The 19734-nt window shown below is 36.2% G+C and overlaps 1 protein-coding gene across 2 annotated transcripts in view; it reads right to left on the bottom strand.

The window, feature by feature from the left end:
- Positions 1–3402: 3402 nt before the first annotated feature.
- CHIC1 (cysteine rich hydrophobic domain 1) overlaps positions 3403–19734 on the bottom strand; it is a 109206-nt gene continuing 92874 nt past the window's right edge. For both annotated transcript variants that reach the window (XR_010138940.1, XM_002831810.6), the window contains 3 exons: positions 11143–11199; positions 10812–10871; positions 3403–9557 (listed from right to left, as the gene is read on the bottom strand). Coding sequence is in view for 1 of the 2 variants with exons in the window: in XM_002831810.6 (XP_002831856.1) it covers positions 9507–9557; positions 10812–10871; positions 11143–11199 (168 nt within the window). In the remaining variant the exon portion in view is untranslated. The remainder of the gene's footprint in view (positions 9558–10811; positions 10872–11142; positions 11200–19734) is intronic.

Raw genomic sequence — 19734 nt, 5'->3', positions numbered from 1 at the left:
CAGAAATCTGGATTTCTATATGAAGACTTTGAAGTCTGTTACGATGTGTAAAAGAAATTCTGTAGGTCAAAAAGACATGTCTGAGGACTGGATACAGCTCAGTTTACAACCTTGATCTAGCTCAACCTCCCACCTTGGGTACGACAGACAAAATTAGGCTCACTGAGTGTACTAAGTTTTCGCTAGAGGTAACCTAGGTGACCAAGGATTTTAACTCAAATTCCTAGTAATTATAACTGGAGCATTCTACTATCCCCCAGAGGATTTCCTACATTTATGTAAGTGAAGTATCTTATAAAGCATTAAGTATTTAATAATAGATGTAATGTCATATGGCTTCTGCCCTCAATGTAAAGTTGAATGTAAAAGTATTTCCCACATAGCATATTCTACTTCACATCTAAGAAGTCATCAATAAAAGTATGCTTTTTTACCCCATCCATATAATAAAGCTTTGAAAAAAATTTTAAACAAAGCATTATGAAACTTTTATATAAGTTTAAGTGTGTTATCATCTCTGCTTTAACATTTTGAAATTCATAATCTTTTTGAAATATTCGGTAAAATTACCAAATATATTGGGAAATATTCATGTTTGTCTTGTATATGTTGTACTTTGAATTTGCAAAAATTAGGCACAACCTTAAAAAATCTATTATTGCATAAAATCAGCTTGAGTAGTAACTGAAGTAGAAGATATTAACACTTGAATTTCTTACACAATCTGAAGAAGTGTCAAAACGTTTGCCAAGTAGCTTCACATTTCCACATCCCTGCACTAAAAATTTATACTCAATAAGGTGGAACTATACTTATACTTAAATTTTACAGTTTATAGGTAGCTATGCAGTGTAAATGCAAAGTCATTTAGAAATAACTTCCTACTTAGCCAAATGCCAAACGCTGGGAACAACACAGGTCTCCAAACCCAATATACAAGCAAAGCTCACGTTACTGTGCTTCATTTTGTTGTGCTCTGAAGATATTGTGGATTTTACAAATTGAAGATTTGTGGAAACTCTGCATTGAGTAAGTCTATTGGCACCATTTTTTTCGAACAGCATGTGCTCACATCATGTCTCTGTCACATTTTGTTAATTCTTAAAATATTTCAAACTTTTTCATTATTAAAATCTGTTATGGTGATTTATGATCAATGATCTTTGATGTTACTATTGTAATTGTTTTGGGGGACCATGGACTGCACTCATGTAAGATTGCAAACTTAATAAATGTTGTGTTTTGACTGCCCCACTGATGTGCTGTTTCCCCAGCTCTCTTCTTCCTCAGGCCTCCCTATTCCGAGACAAAATAATATTGAAATTAGGCCGGCTAATAACCCTACAATAGCCTCTCAATGTTCAAGTGAAAAAAAGAGTTGCATGTTTTTCACTTTAAATCAAAAGCTTGAAATGATTAAGTTTAGCAAGGAAGGCATGTCAAAAGCTGCGAGAAGGTAAAAGCTAGGCCTCTTTCACGAGTTAGCAAATTGTAAATGCAAAGAAAAATGCCTTAAAGGAAATATAAAGTGCTATTCCAGTGAACAAATGAATGATAAGAAAGCAATACAGCCTTATTGCAGATATGGAGAAAGTTTTAGTTGTCTTGATAGAAGATCAAAGATCCAACCAGCCACAACACACCCTCAAGCCAAAGCTTAATCCAGAGCTAGGCCCTAATTCTCTTCAATTCTATGAAGGCCGACAGAGGTGAGAAAGGAGCAGAAGAAAAGTTTGAAGCTAGCAGAGATTGGTTCATAAAGTTGAAGGAAAGAAGTTTTCTCTATAAAAGTGCAAGATGAAGTAACAAGCTATCCAGAAGAGTTAGCTAAGATCATAGATGAAGTTGGCTACACTAAATAACATATTTTCAATGTAGGCAAAACAGCCTTATATTGAAAGACGACACCATCTAAGACTTTCATAGCTAGAGAGGGGAAGTCAATGCCTGGCTTCAAAGTTTCAAAGGACATGCTGACTCTCTTGTTAGGGGCTAAGCCAATGCTCGTTTATCATTCCAAAAATCCCAGGACCTTTAAGAATTATACTAAATCTTCTCGGCCTGTGTCCTACAAATAGAATAACAAAGCCCGGATGACAGCATGTCTTTTTACAGCATGGCTTACTATTTTAAGCCCACTATTGAGACCTACTGTTCAGAATAAAAAAGATTCCTTTTAAAATATTACTGCTCATTGACAATGCACTTAGTCACCCAAGCTCCAATGGAGATGTACAAGAAAATTAATGTTGTTTTCATGACTGCTAACACAATATCGATTTGGCAATCCATGGATCAACAAGAAACTCAACTTTCAAGTCTTTTTAAGAAATACATTTTGTAAGGCTATAGCTGCCATAGATAGTGATTCCTCTGATCGATCTCTGGGCAATGTAAATTGGAAATCTACTGGAAAGGATTTACTGTTCTAGGTGCCATTAAAAACATCTGTGATTCATGGAGGGTCAAAATATCAATGTTAACAGGAGTTTGGAAGAAATTGATTCCAACCCCTCAAGGATGACTTTGAGAGATTCAACACTTCAGCGGAGGAAGTAACTGCAGGTGTGGTAAAAACAGCAAGAGGATTAGAAGTGGAACCTGAAGATGTGACTGAATTGCTGCAATTTCACGATAAGGCTTGAATGGATGCTCATCTTACAGATTAGCAAAAAAGTGGTTTCTTAAGATGGAATCTACTCCTGGTGAAAATGCCGTGAATACTGTTGAAATGACAACAAATGATTTAGAATATTACATAAACTTAGTTGATAAGTAGTAGCTAGGTCTGAGGGGACTGACTCCAATTTCGAAAGTTCTGTGGGTAAAATGCTATCAATCAGTATTGCATGCCGCAGAGAAATCTTTTGTGAAAGGAAGAATCAAGCAATATGGCAAACTTCACTGTCTTAGTTTAGGAAATTGCAAAAGCCACCCTAACCTTCAGCAATGACCTGCCCCATCAGTCAGCAGCCATCAACACTGAAGCAAGACCCCCCACAAACAAAAATATTATGACTCGTGGAAGGCTCAGATGATCACTAGTATTTTTTTAGCAATACAATATTTTAAATTAAGGTATGTACTTTTTTTTAGAAATAATGTTATTGCATACTTAATAGACTACATTATAGTGTAAACACAAATTTTATATGCACTGGGAAACCCCAAAATTTGTGTGACTTATTTTGGTTGTCTGGAACTGAATTCACACTTCTCTGAGGCATGTGTTTATAGCATAAAATACTTACAGGATTGAACATTAACACTAGTATATGTGGAAAAAGGCCAGATATAAAATGCAATTTTTAAAAGGAAGCCTAAATTAATTGCCTTATAATGATGGACATATAGGGAAGGGAAGAAAGGAAGATGCATAAAAAAAACACAGACTTCAATTCATTAACATAGATTTACACTTTATTTTAAATTTGCATCCTGAGATAATAAAATTTTATCTGACAAATGAACAATGACAGAAGCAGCAGTGAAAGTTTCAGAGAGGCAGGTATCCTTCATTTTGGCACAGCTGTATATAGATTGAGTTTTTCCAGGGAAGTCATTCCTGGACTCAAGGGAGAAAAAATGAATTCATTCCACAGGCTATGTAACAATGCAAGATGCATGAAAGTTCTTAATTTGGATGAATATATCCACTATTATTCTTTTCTGGTAAAGCTGTCCCAACAGGAATCCTCTGACAAAAAGTCGAAATCCTAGGCTTCTCCACCAGATATTTTTATCAATGCCCACTCTCTAGTTACCTGGATATCCTGTTTTTGCAGCCAGATTCATATTTGTATGTGGTTAGTCCAAGGAGGGCAAATTCGCTTGTAGATTATATACTTTCAAACACTTGTTACTTGTTTCAAAGTCCAGGCATTAAAACAATTTTACACTATTTGCGTACTAGAAAAAATGGAAAATAAAAAGTCGAGATAAAAACAAAGAAATAAAAGAACATTTGAGAAATTATTGCCTTGATTCATCATGTTGAATTTATATACAGAACTACTTTAAGAATCAGAAATTGATATTTAGTCCAATGCTAGAAGACGACATTATAACATTTTCCACATTTGTAATCCTATATGTGTGTGTATGTATGAGCAACATGTACACACCTAAATAAATTAGGCCAGTGATATTCTAAAACAGAAAAAAAACTGAAGGCAAATTCTAACCTGAAGTTATATAGCCTAATATAGCCAAAACACACAAACACACACATTTCATTATTTAGAGACTAGGTAAGCAATCTGTGGAGGGGGTCAAATAATCTTAGTTCCTTTATAAAAGTGGTTCCCAACATTTTCACCATAAGAATCCCTTCATTATTGTTTTCCCATGTTTCCAAGTACTTAATAAGTTGCACATAATAGGATTTCTTATTTTATTATTAATCAAAAACATACTGCCATTCACAGCTTTTGAGAGAATACAGGCAAAATGCATGGCAATTTAATGTCTTAATTGGCTTGTGAAGCAGGAATATTATAGGTAAATGTATAATTTCTAATATACTTTTTGAAATATTACAAAAAGCTCAAGGATACCCTCCACTGCTATCATCTGCTGAAGTTGGGAACCACTGATTTACATCCACCTGCTTTTTCTCCCTAAGTATGTATTAACATAATACAATTATCCACGTTTAACACATAGGGGATTAATAACAAAATTTACTATTAAAATAATAGACCAAGTGCAACAGTCATTCTGTAGGACCTGACTGAGAAAGAAAACATAGCATGGATTTAAAGAAATCTATTTAGAAATTATATAATTATGATATCCAGTATATCTTTCAGTCAACTTCAAAGCACATTAATATATGAAAATATCCTCAATTCCCCTGTGAGGTAGGTCCAGATTATTGTCCCCACTTCAACAATGAGGACGTGAGGTACAGAGGAATTAAGCAGCAGAGCCAATAATTAAACCAGAAGTGACTTGCATTTGTGTTCCATACCACTTTCCTTTCCACCTAATTTTATCAATTTGTTCCAACACATCTTTTTGAGGGTATGGAATTTGATTAGACACTAAAGTAAATGTTGGATAGGATATGAAATCTTTACATAAATGCCAAAGTGGGTCCTCCAATATTTCCATTGTTGTTACAGCTATAATTCTTGCTTGAATACCAACTGCATAGACAGATTTTACACAGGCAAAGCACACAGACCTCAGTGCTCAGTTCCTAGGAAAACAACATTTACTCTTAGCATCACCGAGGAACTAAGGTCTAGCAAGTATCAGGTTCTTGGAGTCTGTGTGATAATTAACACATGTCAGCTAGTCGGCAAATCAAATTTTACTGCATGCAAGGCACTGTGAGAGTTTCCACCAAGGACAGTAGATCTGAGAATAATCATTCTGAGATTCTATAGAGTAAAAATGTCCTAAGAATTCCTTGAATCACAGAATGTTAAGTGATCTCTAATTTTTTGTCCAGCTCTAGGTTCCACCTCATAATTTTACAGAAGAAGAGACAGACATGCAATTAAGATGACCTGCCTGGGGCCCACAATATTAGATCCTCATATAGTATGAATTTGACAAAGTTCACAGAAAATGGAACATACTCACAGGGTGCCATCAAAACAAAAAGGCTGGCTCAGAATCAGGTAAGAAAAATTTGGGGCAAGATAAGATCATTCATTTTTATACACAGATATATATCAATTGTTTTAGTCCACATACTACATGAACAGGTATTAATAAAACCTATTCATTTTTGTGGAAAATTTCCCAACTGTTTGCTATTTAAAGGAACTCAAATAATTTGACAGTTGTTGCAAAATATTTTTAAAGTATACTTTTATAGGCATAAGAGAATCTAATTTCAATAAATTTGAGCACTTATAATCAAATTAGCAAAAAGTATTTCCACTATGTGAAACTGCTCCAGTTAATCGGGTGAATATTTCTATATCCTCCCAGGTTGATATAGTACATTTTAATACAATATTGTTTGGGAGCTTTATGTTCAAGTAGTGAGGTTTTATTTTTTTTAAATGGCAGCTTATTTGTAAACAAAATAAAAATGCTAATGATCTTTTAAAGCTTTCATACATTTGTTCAAAGGCTTACACGTTTTTAAACTTTATTCAAATTTCATCAAAAATGGTAGATAAAACAGTTTGAATCCTCAGATGTTAGTGTTTACAGGCCATAATAATATGAATAGTATGTACATTAAATACTTTAATGGGTTTTGGTGGGGCTTTAATCAAAGACAACTGTCCTTCCAGAACTAAATTAAATTACACGTTTACTAGCATTAGAATTATACTGTTTTTTTAAGTGACTGATAGTCCAGTTCTGTAATATTTTGTCACTAATACATCATGATTGGGGAAAAGGAAGGAAAGAGGCTTTACATAATAAATAAAAGATAATACACTAGTAAAGTATTCTTAGACCTAGTTGAAAAGGATGATTTCTAATCTAATGATCCACCAATTCATTTATTATGCTTCCTTACACGTAATGTGTTATCTTTGTTCTAAAAAGACAAGGCACTTCTCCATCTTCTTCTAAAGTTTTACTACAGTGGTCTCTTTCCTAAATTAGCATAAGTGTTAGGAGGGAACAAAGAGTGGAGATATATCTGGGATGGAGTTAATAAATCTGTAAATAACACTTGCCCATATTAGTTATTAGGAATAAACATGTTATTGGCTTTTAGGACAAGCTTAAAAATAGCCAGTTGGACAATTTATTAAGCCAGAATCTTGGGCCAAATAAGAAAAATTGGAACATTAATTTTAAAAAACAATTTTAGCTTGTAACCCCAAAGCCTTGTGAGATTTATATACTTTGGCAAATACATGTTGTTTTGCTCTGGAAACTATCACAAGTTTCATAAAGGAATATTATGTAACAAAGAAATACAAAATTACTTTCTTCAGTCTAAAAACAACTTTCACAAAAGTATGTTACTAACCTAATGGAAAATTACAAGTGTGTTCTATCCTAAGCATAACAGAAAAAAAGCTCCACGGGGGAGGAATTAATCACCAGTGTGCTGTGTCATTTTAGCATTCATTGCAACCAATTTCACTGAAAACAAAGCAAACCCCCCAAACATTACAAAATACTCAATTGCTAATCAGCCCCCTGCAAAGGAAAACAGTTTGAAAAAGTAGTCATACAAGAGAGGAAAAAAACTGGTATTTTTTTGGGTAGTTGAAAAACTAAGATGAGTCAACCAGCATAGCGAACAATAAAATAATAAACTCGAGTGATTAGAATAGGCTTTAAAATTAAGTTTACACATGCTGACAAATGGTTTTTGTGACAAATGCTACTGTAACTTGTATTGTACTGTGTCATTTCCAGATACACTCTATTCTCATTCTCAATAATTGTTTCATGGAAACAATTCACCACTTCCTGCTGTTCTTTGAGCAAAACCAAGTGTGATTTATACATGGCAGAAAAAGTTCCTACGACCATCATATGATCAAATTCTAAGGTTACAGAAAAAAATAAGATTTCTAAGGATCAACACTTAAAAGCAATTATTCTATCAGTGAAAATGAGACATTTTGTATTATGCTGAAAATCGATTTTGGTATTAAAATATCACAGTTTGAAGCATAAATCTGATAACATTAGCTGGAACATAAACCTCAGATACAATTTTTCCCTGACCTTAGCTATAAAACAAGACATTTGGTATACATTTTCAGAGGCTTCTACCTTGTCTATAAAAATACACCTTCAATTTTGCAGCAGGCAAACACGTGATATTTGCAGGCATACACATTACTAAAGGTTAGAGATTTGGGGTGACTGAGTGGCATAGAGGTAATGGGGCACAGAGGAAGGTGGAAAAGTGTTTGTGCAAACAATTATAATCACATATCAAATAGTGTCTTCTTTTTCCTCTCTTTTTTAAACTGGTCAAGGACTGTGGATTTCAAATAAGGCATAAATTTTAAAAGTGGCTTAAAAAGGCTTGACCTTGTATGAAGAAATGATTGTTTACTTCACTGAGAAGAATCTTGCCTAAAAGGTTTACTAAAAGCAGTAAGAGTAAGATGACAAAATATTACTGAGCCCTAGACACTTTTATTTTTAGCACTATGAATTACAAATAATGCCTACAAACAGGCATACATTTGCAGTTGAATTAATGTGATATAAAGCTTTCATTATACTGAATTTTCGAATTCTAGTTGTGTGGTGCTAGCAATCATTTTAATTGTGAAGAAAAATAGAGAAATATGTACCAAATAAATGTTACATATGTGCTGAATTTATAAACTAAAATACTTTTGTCTAAACACTTGTCTTTCCTCATTAATGTTTTATAAAGGATCGTCAAAAACAGAATTGAGAAATCTTTTTCAATTATGAATCAGCTGCTATATACTCTTTAGCTACAGCTTCTCAATTAGTTCTCTCTCTTTCTCAAACTAGAATATCAGAACTGCAGAAAGGTGTTAGTGGCTTTCAAGAGGGTCTAGATACCTTCTGAAGATGTCTGAAATCTCAAAATACTCCTTAAAGGTCATAATTGTGTGTATTTTCAAAGGAAGAAAAGGCTAATAAATGCAGGATAGTGAGACTGTGAAATGTGTCAGATGTCAAATAATTTTTTTGTGGGAAGGAGTAGAGAACAAAATGGAAATTATTAAATGAAATGGAAAAATAAAGGTCATGGTTTCAGGTGCAATACAGAATATCTGAGATAATAATTTCAATTTTAATCCACTTGTTACAAAGGGCAACCTTGCCCTACACCTGAAATTCTTAACATACTCATTATGGCCTTGCCACAAAACAGCATGTTAGCAGTCTCTACATTCAAAGGGATGCTTGCAAACTTCATTCATATTAAAATCTACGTAAAATTGTTGGCAATACAATAAGAGTAATATTACATTATGTAAATCATGGCATACCACATTTTACATTATGCAAAGAGGCAATATTTACAAGTCTTTAGGAGTTTAAGTATTTTATCCACTAACATAAGTGATAAAGCAAAGTGCAGGACAAAACCACTGCCATTAATTGCATGTCCTTTAAAAGCATGTCCTTTAAAAGCAGAGTAAAACCATTTCTAAAAGCTACCAAAAGCTTATTTAAGTTTGTCCAGTAAGGGATTACAGAGCATCAAGTAGCCTAGAAAAATGATGCGAGTTTAGAAACAATGAGTATGAAAATTATAAGGCAGCATGCTCAGAACAAGCTTTTGTTTTTTAAACACCAACACTGAAGATTTATCTTTAATGGCAACTATCTATATATGTATATGCACACACGCATGTGTGTGTATTTAAAATTGAGAGTGCAAAACACAAGCCTCATTTAAAGACAAACAAGATGTGCAAATTTTCTTCATAAACCAACACAAAAGAGCGAGAAGAATATTCTACCATTATAAAGAATAAGTTGAACACAGCAAAGGAGACCATCTTCATTCCAAATCTACAAGGCACTAAGGGTAGGAAATGACAGGTAACACAGAAGTGACTGGATAAAACTCCTCAGTCAGGTCGGAATATGGGATATTTTGGTAAGAATTCTATTAGTATTACCTGCAAAATAAAAACAAGAATATATTTACAAAATATTTTTCATTTAATATAACTTATAAATAACCCAGAAAGTCTATAATCATTTTTCATAGGACAATATTTCAATCCTGAACCATATAAAGTAAGTGAAATACATGAAAAAATTATGTAAAGAACTTAAACCACAAGTTGTTATTAGATTGGCCATTTAAAAATTAAGCTGGCAAACAAAACTACTTATTGTAGCTAACAGATTTTACTATCTGATTTACAATAACTATTTGTCTAGGTTCACAGGAGCAAACTCCATTAAATTATATTATGTTTTTCCCCGACACCCCTATCTTTTTGTTAGCAAAGGAGAGATTAAAAAATGCTATACAGATTAAAAAATGCCTTTATATTAGATTTATATATTTTTCAATTAAAGCAACTGATATTAGTTGGAGATTACTATCGTTCACAAGTTGTGAAAAATGAATGTGCCCAAATGGACTGAGTAAAACATATTAATTACAAAAGGTTTGTAAACATAATTTTAAAAAACTCAGATAGTTTTGAATGTTTTATCTATAATGAATTTTAGACTTGTGGTCATATGCATATTTTGCATATTTTCCCCAAAATTATTCAAAGTGTAGAGAGATACCATAATAATCCTTACTTATGAAACACACATGGAATGTTCATTATTAAATATATACTACGTATTGGAAGTTTGAATAAATTTAATATTCTTTTCAATGTTAATTATGCTAAATTGATCACATTGGCTATATGTGAATTTATGTCTTATGACTAAGATTGTATATCTTTCTGTTAAAACAAAAATTAGAACCTACAGTTTCTTCACTAAAAGTTAAATGTCAGCCAAAAAAATAAAAAATAAAGCCAGTAATAGGAATCCAGAATGCAGACGTCAACTCCTATTTTATGCAAGTTTTGACAAGATTACATTTAGAAATATTTGTTCAACAGCAGCTTTCCCCACTACCACATGCTATGGTTTGCGCCTATGTTAAATGATTAAAGTTGTACAATGTTTTCATTTTAGCATACTAACTGAAACTTTTCTAAGACCCAAATGATTGTTAGCTTTCAAGATATTTTAGGTTGGCTACAAATCTAAAGAAGATAGAAGAAAACCTCTATATTTCAATGGACAAAAGTTCTGGCTGAGGAGAAAAAAGAAGGAATAGTTGACAAATGATAAACACAGGAAAATGGTACATTAAGAATGAATCAAAAAATAATTAAAAACAACCTCATACTTACATACTCCATCATATTGCTAGTTTCACATTTCCTCTTAGTCAACTTCCAGTGCAAAGCAAGCTAAGAAAGTATAGTCTTGTTAAAAATTTTTATATTAACTTAAACTAATTACAACCTATACATTTGAATAAATCACTGAAAACAATCCAGGAAAAGTACAGGATACAAAACAGAGCACTTAAAAATACCTTGTAAAGAATATATATTAAAAATGGAGTATTAATTCTCTAATCCATTCCTTTGTGGACTAAAAATTCCCATTTTGTATTTATTTTTCAATTTAATACTGCAAATATATGAATGGGGCAATTATTTGCTTAAAATTTCTTACCTTGTGATATAATCTGTTATTTTCCCATTCTATTAACTTCTGAATTGATCTTCTGGTCTAAGAAAAATGATCAAGACTTTGTTACAAGATGACCTGAAGAGCTTTGTAAACTATGCGCATCTATATTTTTCTGCCTACTTGTAACATCCCATTACTTTCTCCTTGTTTTTCTATTAGAAATGAGAAATAAGCAATATCAGTGGCAGAAAATGCTAAAAAGGAGTAAGATTTGGATGACTATTATAACAAGATTATCTACCTGTCAATCAATCAATCAGATTTTTATATATGCTTTCTAAAATGAAATATGTATGAATTTCTTTGTGTTGTGAGGCCATCGACTGGAGTACTGTGAAAACCTAAACAATATACTAACTTGAGATAGTAGTCCATTTATGAATTTAATCTAGATTTTCACATAACTGTCATAGGATTACTTTAAATAATCATCTAATGCCAAGCTAATCTAATTTCTCATGGAAAGTTTTCCTACCACCGCTCCTGCCACAATACCTGTCATACAGCATTCAGTTAAGGTCTACAGGCTGAATAAAGCAAGCCAACATATATCAGAATTTCCACAGAAAAGAACATGTTAAAAACAGCCAGTGGAAAAACATACTTAGAAAAACATAAATCAGAGAAGCAGTAATGTAGCAAAGAGGGGGATAGAGACTGAGTTTCTTCATTTAGAATCTGTATATTTTGTAGGGAGTACATAATGTTAAAAAAGCTTTTCAAAACATTAAAATAAAAGATGAAACCTACCTAGCCCATCATGGACACTGCCAACACCAGTGTTCCCTACCTGAGAACTAATGGACCCACCCACTGGTCCACTGCAGACACTGTCAGCACCTACGTCCTCCTCCCAGGGCCCCAGGGACTATCTGGCCTGGGAGCCTGAAGAGCAAACTTCTTGGCACACTGGGACCTGCATGCCCTGAGTGAGGGCCTGAGGACTGGCCCACCCAGGGCCTGCTGCCACCACTTTTTACACCTGCATGGCCCACGCATGGTCCAAAGACTGATATACTCAGGGCAAGCCAATGCCAGTACCCACATGCACTATCTAGGGGCTTGAGGACCAGTCTACCTGGCATTGCTATCCCAAACAAAGCCTTACCACAGCCTCCACAATCAACTGCAGCCTAAACCACTAAGGAACTCAAAGACACTGCTGAAATTGATTACAGCTGAAGTAATCAAAGGAGATTACACTGTGCTGCCCATGCAGAACCAAAGCCAAAGCACCCTACCCAACCAACATTATAGACACATCTACAGGAAAAACTCTTTCTCTATGGGAGCTACTCCATACAAATGAATGAAGTGGCAATTATAGCAGATGTGGATATCAACGCAAGGACAAAAAAAAAAAAAACAAAAAACCAACCTCCAAAAGGACACAATAATTTTCAAGCAACAGACTCCAAAGAAAATTAAACTTATGAAGTTCCTGAAAAGGCATTAAAAGTGATCTTAAGAAAATTGAGAGGGAGCAGCCAAGATGGCCGAATAGGAACAGCTCTGGTTTACAGCTCCAAGTGTGAGCGATGCAGAAGACGGGTGATTTCTGCATTTCCAACTGAGGTACCGGGTTCATCTCACTAGGGAGTGCCAGAGAGTGGGTGAAGAACAGTGGGTGCAGCGCACTGTGCATAAGCTGAAGCAGGGCGAGGCATCGCCTCACCCAGGAAGCGCAAGAGGTCAGGGAATTCCCTTTCCTAGTCAAAGAAAGGGGTGACAGACGGCACCTGGAAAATTGGGTCACTCCCACCCAAATACTGCACTTTTCCAACGGCCTAAAAAAACGGCACAACAGGAGATTCTATCCCACACCTGGCTTGGAGGGTCCTACGCCCACAGAGTCTCGCTCATTGTTAGCACAGGAGTCCGAGATCAAACTGCAAGGTGGCAGCGAGGCTGGGGCAGGGGTGCCCGCCATTGCCGAGTTAGTTGTTTGATTAGGTAAACAAAGCAGCAGGGAAGCTCGAACTGGGTGGAGCCCATCACAGCTCAAGGAGGCCTGCCTGCCTCTGTAGGCTCCACCTCTGGGGGCAGGGCACAGACAAACAAAAAGACAGCAGTAACCTCTGCAGACTTAAATGTCCCTCTCTGACAGCTTTGAAGAGAGTAGTGGTTCTCCCAGTACGCAGCTTGAGATCTGAGAATGGACAGACTGCCTCCTCAAGTGGGTCCCTCACCCTTGAGTAGCCTAACTGGGAGGCACCCCCCAGTAGGGGCGGACTGACACCTCAAAGGGCTGGGTACTCCTCTGAGACAAAACTTCCAGAGGAACGATCAGGTAGCAGCATTTGCAGTTCGCAAGCATCTGCTGTTCTGCAGCCACCGCTGCTGATACCCAGGCAAACAGGATCTGGAGTAGACCTCTAGCAAACTCCAACAGACCTGCAGCTGAGGGTACTGTCTGTTAGAAAGAAAACTAACAAACAGAAAGGACATCCACACCAAAAACCCATCTGTACGTCACCATCATCAAAGACCAAAGGTAGATAAAACCACAAAGATGGAGAAAAAACAGAGCAGAAAAACTGGAAACTCTAAAAATCAGAGTGCCTCTCCTCCTCCAAAGCAATGCAGCTTCTCACCAGCAACGGAACAAAGCTGGATGGAGAATGACTTTGACGAGTTGAGAGAAGAAGGCTTCAGACGAGTTGAGGTACAGGAAGAAATTCGAACCAATGGCAAAGAAGTTAAAAGTTTTGAAAAAAAATTAGACGAATGGATAACTAGAATAACCAATGCAGAGAAGTCTTTAAAGGACCTGATGGAGCTGAAAACCAAGGCACAAGAGCTATGTGACGAATGCAGAAGCCTCACTAGCTGATGCGATCAACTGGAAGAAAGGGTATCAGTGACGGAAGATGAAATGAATGAAATGAAGTGAAAACGGAAGTTCAGAGAAAAAAGAATAAAAAAAATGAACAAAGCCTCCAAGAAATATGGGTCTATGTGAAAAGACCAAATCTACATCTGACTGGTGTACCTCAAAGTGACAGGGAGAAGGGAACCAAGTTGGAAAACACTCTGCAGGATATTATCCAGGAGAACTTCCCCAATCTAGCAAGGCAGGCCAACATTCAAATTCAGGAAATACAGAGAACACCAAAAAGATACTCCTTGAGAAGAGCAACTCCAAGACACATAATTGTCAGATTCACCAAAGTTGAAATGAAGGAAAAAATGTTAAGGGCAGCCAGAGAGAAAGGTCGGATTACCCACAAAGGGAAGCCCATCAGACTAACAGCTGATCTCTCAGCAGAAACTCTACAAGCCAGAAGAGAGTGGGGACCAATATTCAACATTCTTAAAGAAAAGAATTTTCAACCCAGAATTTCATATTCAGCCAAACTAAGCTTCATAAGTGAAGGAGAAATAAAATACTTTACAGACAAGCAAATGTTCAGAGATTTTGTCACCACCAGGCCTGCCCTAAAAGAGCTCCTGAAGGAAGCACTAAACATGGAAAGGAACAACTGGTAGCAGCCACTGCAAAAACAGGCCAAACAACCAGCTAAAATCATAATGACAAGATCAAATTCACACATAACAATATTAACTTTAAATGCAAATGGACTAAATGCTCCAATTAAAAGACACAGACTGGCAAATTGGATAAAGAGTCAAGACCCATCAGTGGGCTGTATTCAGGAAAACCATCTCCCATGCAGAGACACACATAGGCTCAAAATAAAAGGATGGAGGAAGATCTACCAAGCAAATGGAAAACAAAAAAAGGCAGGGGTTGCAATCATAGTCTCGGATAAAACAGACTTTAAACCAACAAAGATCAAAAGAGACAAAGAAGGCCATTACATAATGGTAAAGGGATCAATTCAACAAGAAGAGCTAACTATCCTCAATATATATGCACCCAGTACAGGAGCACCCAGATTCATAAAGCAAGTCCTGAGTGACCTACAAAGAGACTTAGACTCCCACACAATAATAATGGGAGACTTTAACACCCCACTGTCAACATTAGACAGATCAACGGGAAACAAAGCTAACAAGGATACCCAGGAATTGAACTCAGATCTGCATCAAGCAGACCTAATAGACATCTACAGAACTCTCCACCCAAAATCCACAGAATATACATTTTTTTCAGCACCACACCACACCTATTCCAAAATGGACCATATAGTTGGAAGTAAAGCTCTCCTCAGTAAATGTAAAAGAACAGAAATTATAACAAACTGTCTCTCAGACCACAGTGCAATCAAACTAGAACTCAGGATTAAGAAACTCACTCAAAACCGCTCAACTACATGGAAACTGAACAACCTGCTCCTGAATGACTACTGGGTACATAACGAAAGGAAGGCAGAAATAAAGATGTTCTTTGAAACCAACGAGAACAAAGACACAACATACCAGAATCTCTGGGATGCATTCAAAGCTGTGTGTAGAGGGAAATTTATAGCACTAAATGCCCACAAGAGAAAGCAGGAAAGATCCAAAATTGACACCCCAACATCACAATTAAAAGAACTAGAAAAGCAAGAGCAAACACATTCAAAAGCTAGCAGAAGGCAAGAAATAACTAAAATCAGAGCAGAACTGAAGGAAATAGAGAAACAAAAACCCTTCAAAAAATTAATGAATCCAGGAGCTGGTTTTTTGATAGGATCAACAAAATTGATAGACCACTAGCAAGACTAATAAAGAAGAAAAGAGAGAAGAATCAAATAGACGCAATAAAGAATGATAAAGGGGATATCACCGCCGATCCCACAGAAATACAAACTACCATCAGAGAATACTACAAACGCCTCTACGCAAATAAACTAGAAAATCTAGAAGAAACGGATAAATTCCTCGACACATACACCCTCCCAAGACTAAACCAGGAAGAAGTTGAATCTCTCAATAGACCAATAACAGGCTCTGAAATAGTGGCAATAATCACTAGCTTACCGACCAAAAAGAGTCCAGGACCAGATGGATTCACAGCCGAATTCTACCAGAGGTACAAGGAGGAACTGGTACCATTCCTTCTGAAACTATTCCAATCAATAGAAAAAGAGGGAATCCTCCCTAACTCATTTTATGAGGCCAGAATCATCCTGATACCAAAGCCTGGCAGAGACACAATCAAAAAAGATAATTTTAGACCAATATCCTTGATGAACATTGATGCAAAAATCCTCAATAAAATACTGGCAAACTGAATCCCGCAGCACATCAAAAAGCTTATCCACCATGATCAAGTGGGCTTCATCCCTGGGATGCAAGGCTGGTTCAATATACACAAATCAATAAATGTAATCCAGCATATAAACAGAACCAAAGACAAAAACCACATGATTATCTCAATAGATGCAGAAAAGGCCTTTGACAAAATTCAACAACCCTTCCTGCTAAAAACTCTCAATCAATTAGGTATTGATGGGACGTATCTCAAAATAATAAGAGCTATCTATGACAAACCCACAGCCAATATCATACTGAATGGGCAAAAACTGGAAGCATTCCCTTTGAAAACTGGCACAAGACAGGGATGCCTTCTCTCACCACTCCTATTCAACATAGTGTTGGAAGTTCTGGCCAGGGTAATTAGGCAGGAGAAGGAAATAAAGGGTTTTCAATTAGGAAAAGAAGAAGTCAAATTGTCCCTGTTTGCAGATGACATGATTGTATATCTAGAAAACCCCATTGTCTCAGCCCAAAATCTCCTTAAGCTGATAAGCAACTTCAGCAAAGTCTCAGGATACAAAATCAATGTACAAAAATCACAAGCATTCTTATACACCAATAACAGACAAACAGAGAGCCAAATCATGAGTGAACTCCCATTCACAATTGCTTCAAAGAGAATAAAATACCTAGGAATCCAACTTACAAGGGACGTGAAGGACCTCTTCAAGGAGAACTACAAACCACTGCTCAATGAAATAAAAGAGGATACAAACAAATGGAAGAATATTCCAGGCTCATGGGTAGGAAGAATGAATATCGTGAAAATGGCCATACTGCCCAAGGTAATTTACAGATTCAATGCCATCCCCATCAAGCTACCAATGACTTTCTTCACAGAATTGGAAAAAACTACTTTAAAGTTCATATGGAACCAAAAAAGAGCCCGCATTGCCAAGTCAATCTTAAGCCAAAAGAACAAAGCTGGAGGCATCACGCTACCTGACTTCAAACTATACTACAAGGCTACAGTAACCAAAACAGCATGGTACTGGTACCAAAACAGAGATATAGATCAGTGGAACAGAACAGAGCCCTCAGAAATAACGCCGCGTATCTACAACTATCTGATCTTTGACAAACCTGAGAAAAACAAGCAATGGGGAAAGGATTCCCCATTTAATAAATGGTGCTGGGAAAACTGGCTAGCCATATCTAGAAAGCTGAAACTGGATCCCTTCCTTACACCTTATACAAAAATGAATTCAAGATGGATTAAAGACTTAAACATTAGACCTAAAACCATAAAAACTCTAGAAGAAAACCTAGGCATTACCATTCAGGACGCAGGCATGGGCAAGGACTTCATGTCTAAAACACCAAAAGCAATGGCAACAAAAGCCAAAATTGACAAATGGGATCTAATTAAACTCAAGAGCTTCTGCACAGCAAAAGAAACTACCATCAGAGTGAACAGGCAACCTACAAAATGGGAGAAAATTTTCACAACCTACTCATCTGACAAAGGGGTAATATCCAGAATCTACAATGAACTCAAACAAATTTACAAGAAAAAAAGAAATAACCCCCTTAAAAAGTGGGCGAAGGACATGAACAGACACTTCTCAAAAGAAGACATTTATGCAGCCAAAAAACACATGAAGAAATGCTCACCATCACTGGCCATCAGAGAAATGCAAATCAAAACCACAATGAGATACCATCTCACACCAGTTAGAATGGCAATCATTAAAAAGTCAGGAAACAACAGGTGCTGGAGAGGATGTGGAGAAATAGGAACACTTTTACACTGTTGGTGGGACTGTAAACTAGTTCAACCATTGTGGAAATCAGTGTGGCGATTCCTCAGGGATCTAGAACTAGAAATAGCATTTGATCCAGCCATCCCATTACTGGGTATATACCCAAAGGACTATAAATCATGCTGCTATAAAGACACATACACAGGTATGCTTATTGCGGCACTATTCACAATAGCAAAGACTTGGAACCAGCCCAAATGTCCAACAATGATAGACGGGATTAAGAAGATGTGGCACATATACACCATGGAATACTATGCAGCCATAAAAAATGTTGAGTTCATGTCCTTTGTAGGGACATGGATGAAATTGGAAATCACCATTCTCAGTAAACTATCGCAAGGACAAAAAACCAAACACCGCATGTTCTCACTCATAGGTGGGAATTGAACAATGAGAACACATGGAGACAGGAAGGGGAACATCACACTCTGGGGACTGTTGTGGGGTGGGGGGAGGGGGGAGGGATAGCATTATGAGATATACCTAATGCTAAATGACGAGTTAATGTGTGCAGCACACCAGCATGGCAAATGTATACATATGTAACTAACCTGCAGATTGTGCACATGTACCCTAAAACTTAAAGTATAATAATAATAAAAGAAAAAAAAAGAAAGCACTAAATATGGAAAGGAAAAACTGTCATCAGCCACTACAAAAACATACTTAAGTACATAGACCAGTGACAGAATGAAGCAATCACATAAACAAGTTTCCAAAATAACCAGCTAACATCATGATGAAAAAAATCAAATCCATACATAATAACACTAACCTTAAATGTAAATGGCTAAATGCCCCAATTAAAGGACACAGAATGACAAGCTGGATAAAGAACAAAGACATATTGGTATGCTGTCTTCAAGAGACCCATCCTACATGCAAAGACAAAAACATGCTAAAAATAAAGGGATGGAAGAAAATTTACTAAGTAAATGAAAAGCAGAAAAAAGCAGGGGTTGCAATCCTAGTTTCTGAAAAACCAGATTTTAAACCAACAAAGATCAAAAAAGACAAAGGAGGGCATTACATAATGGTAAAGGGTTCAATTCAACAAGAAGAGCTAACTACCTAAATATATATGCAACCAATACAATAGCAGCCATATTCGTAAAGCAAGTTTTTAGAGACTTTCAAAAAGCTTAGACTCCCACACAATAATAGTGAAAGACTTTAACACCCCACTGGCACTATTAGACAGATCATTGAGATAGAAGGTTAACAGACATTCAGGACTTAAACTCAGCTCTGGATCAAGTGGACCTGATAGATATCTAAGAACTTTCCACCCCCAAAACAACAGAATATACATTCTTCTCATCGCCACATGGTATTTACTCTAAAATTGATCACATAATTGGAAGTAAAACACTCCTCAGCAAATGCAAAGAACAGAAATCATAATAGTCTCTCAGAGCACAGAACAATCAATTTAGAACACAAGATTAAGAAATTCACTCAAAACCACTGTGATGTTTATCACTGAGTGTCAACTTGGTTGGATTGAAGGATACAAAGTATTGATCCTGGGTGTGACTGTGATGGTGTTGCCAAAAGAGGTTAACATTTGAGTCAGTGGGTTGGGGAAGGCAGATCCACCCTT

This window comes from Pongo abelii, chromosome X (assembly GCF_028885655.2).
Source record: "Pongo abelii isolate AG06213 chromosome X, NHGRI_mPonAbe1-v2.0_pri, whole genome shotgun sequence".
Taxonomy (NCBI): Eukaryota; Metazoa; Chordata; class Mammalia; order Primates; family Hominidae; genus Pongo; species Pongo abelii.
The sequence above is the reverse complement of the archived record's forward strand: the minus strand, read 5'-3'. Positions and strand labels throughout refer to the sequence as shown.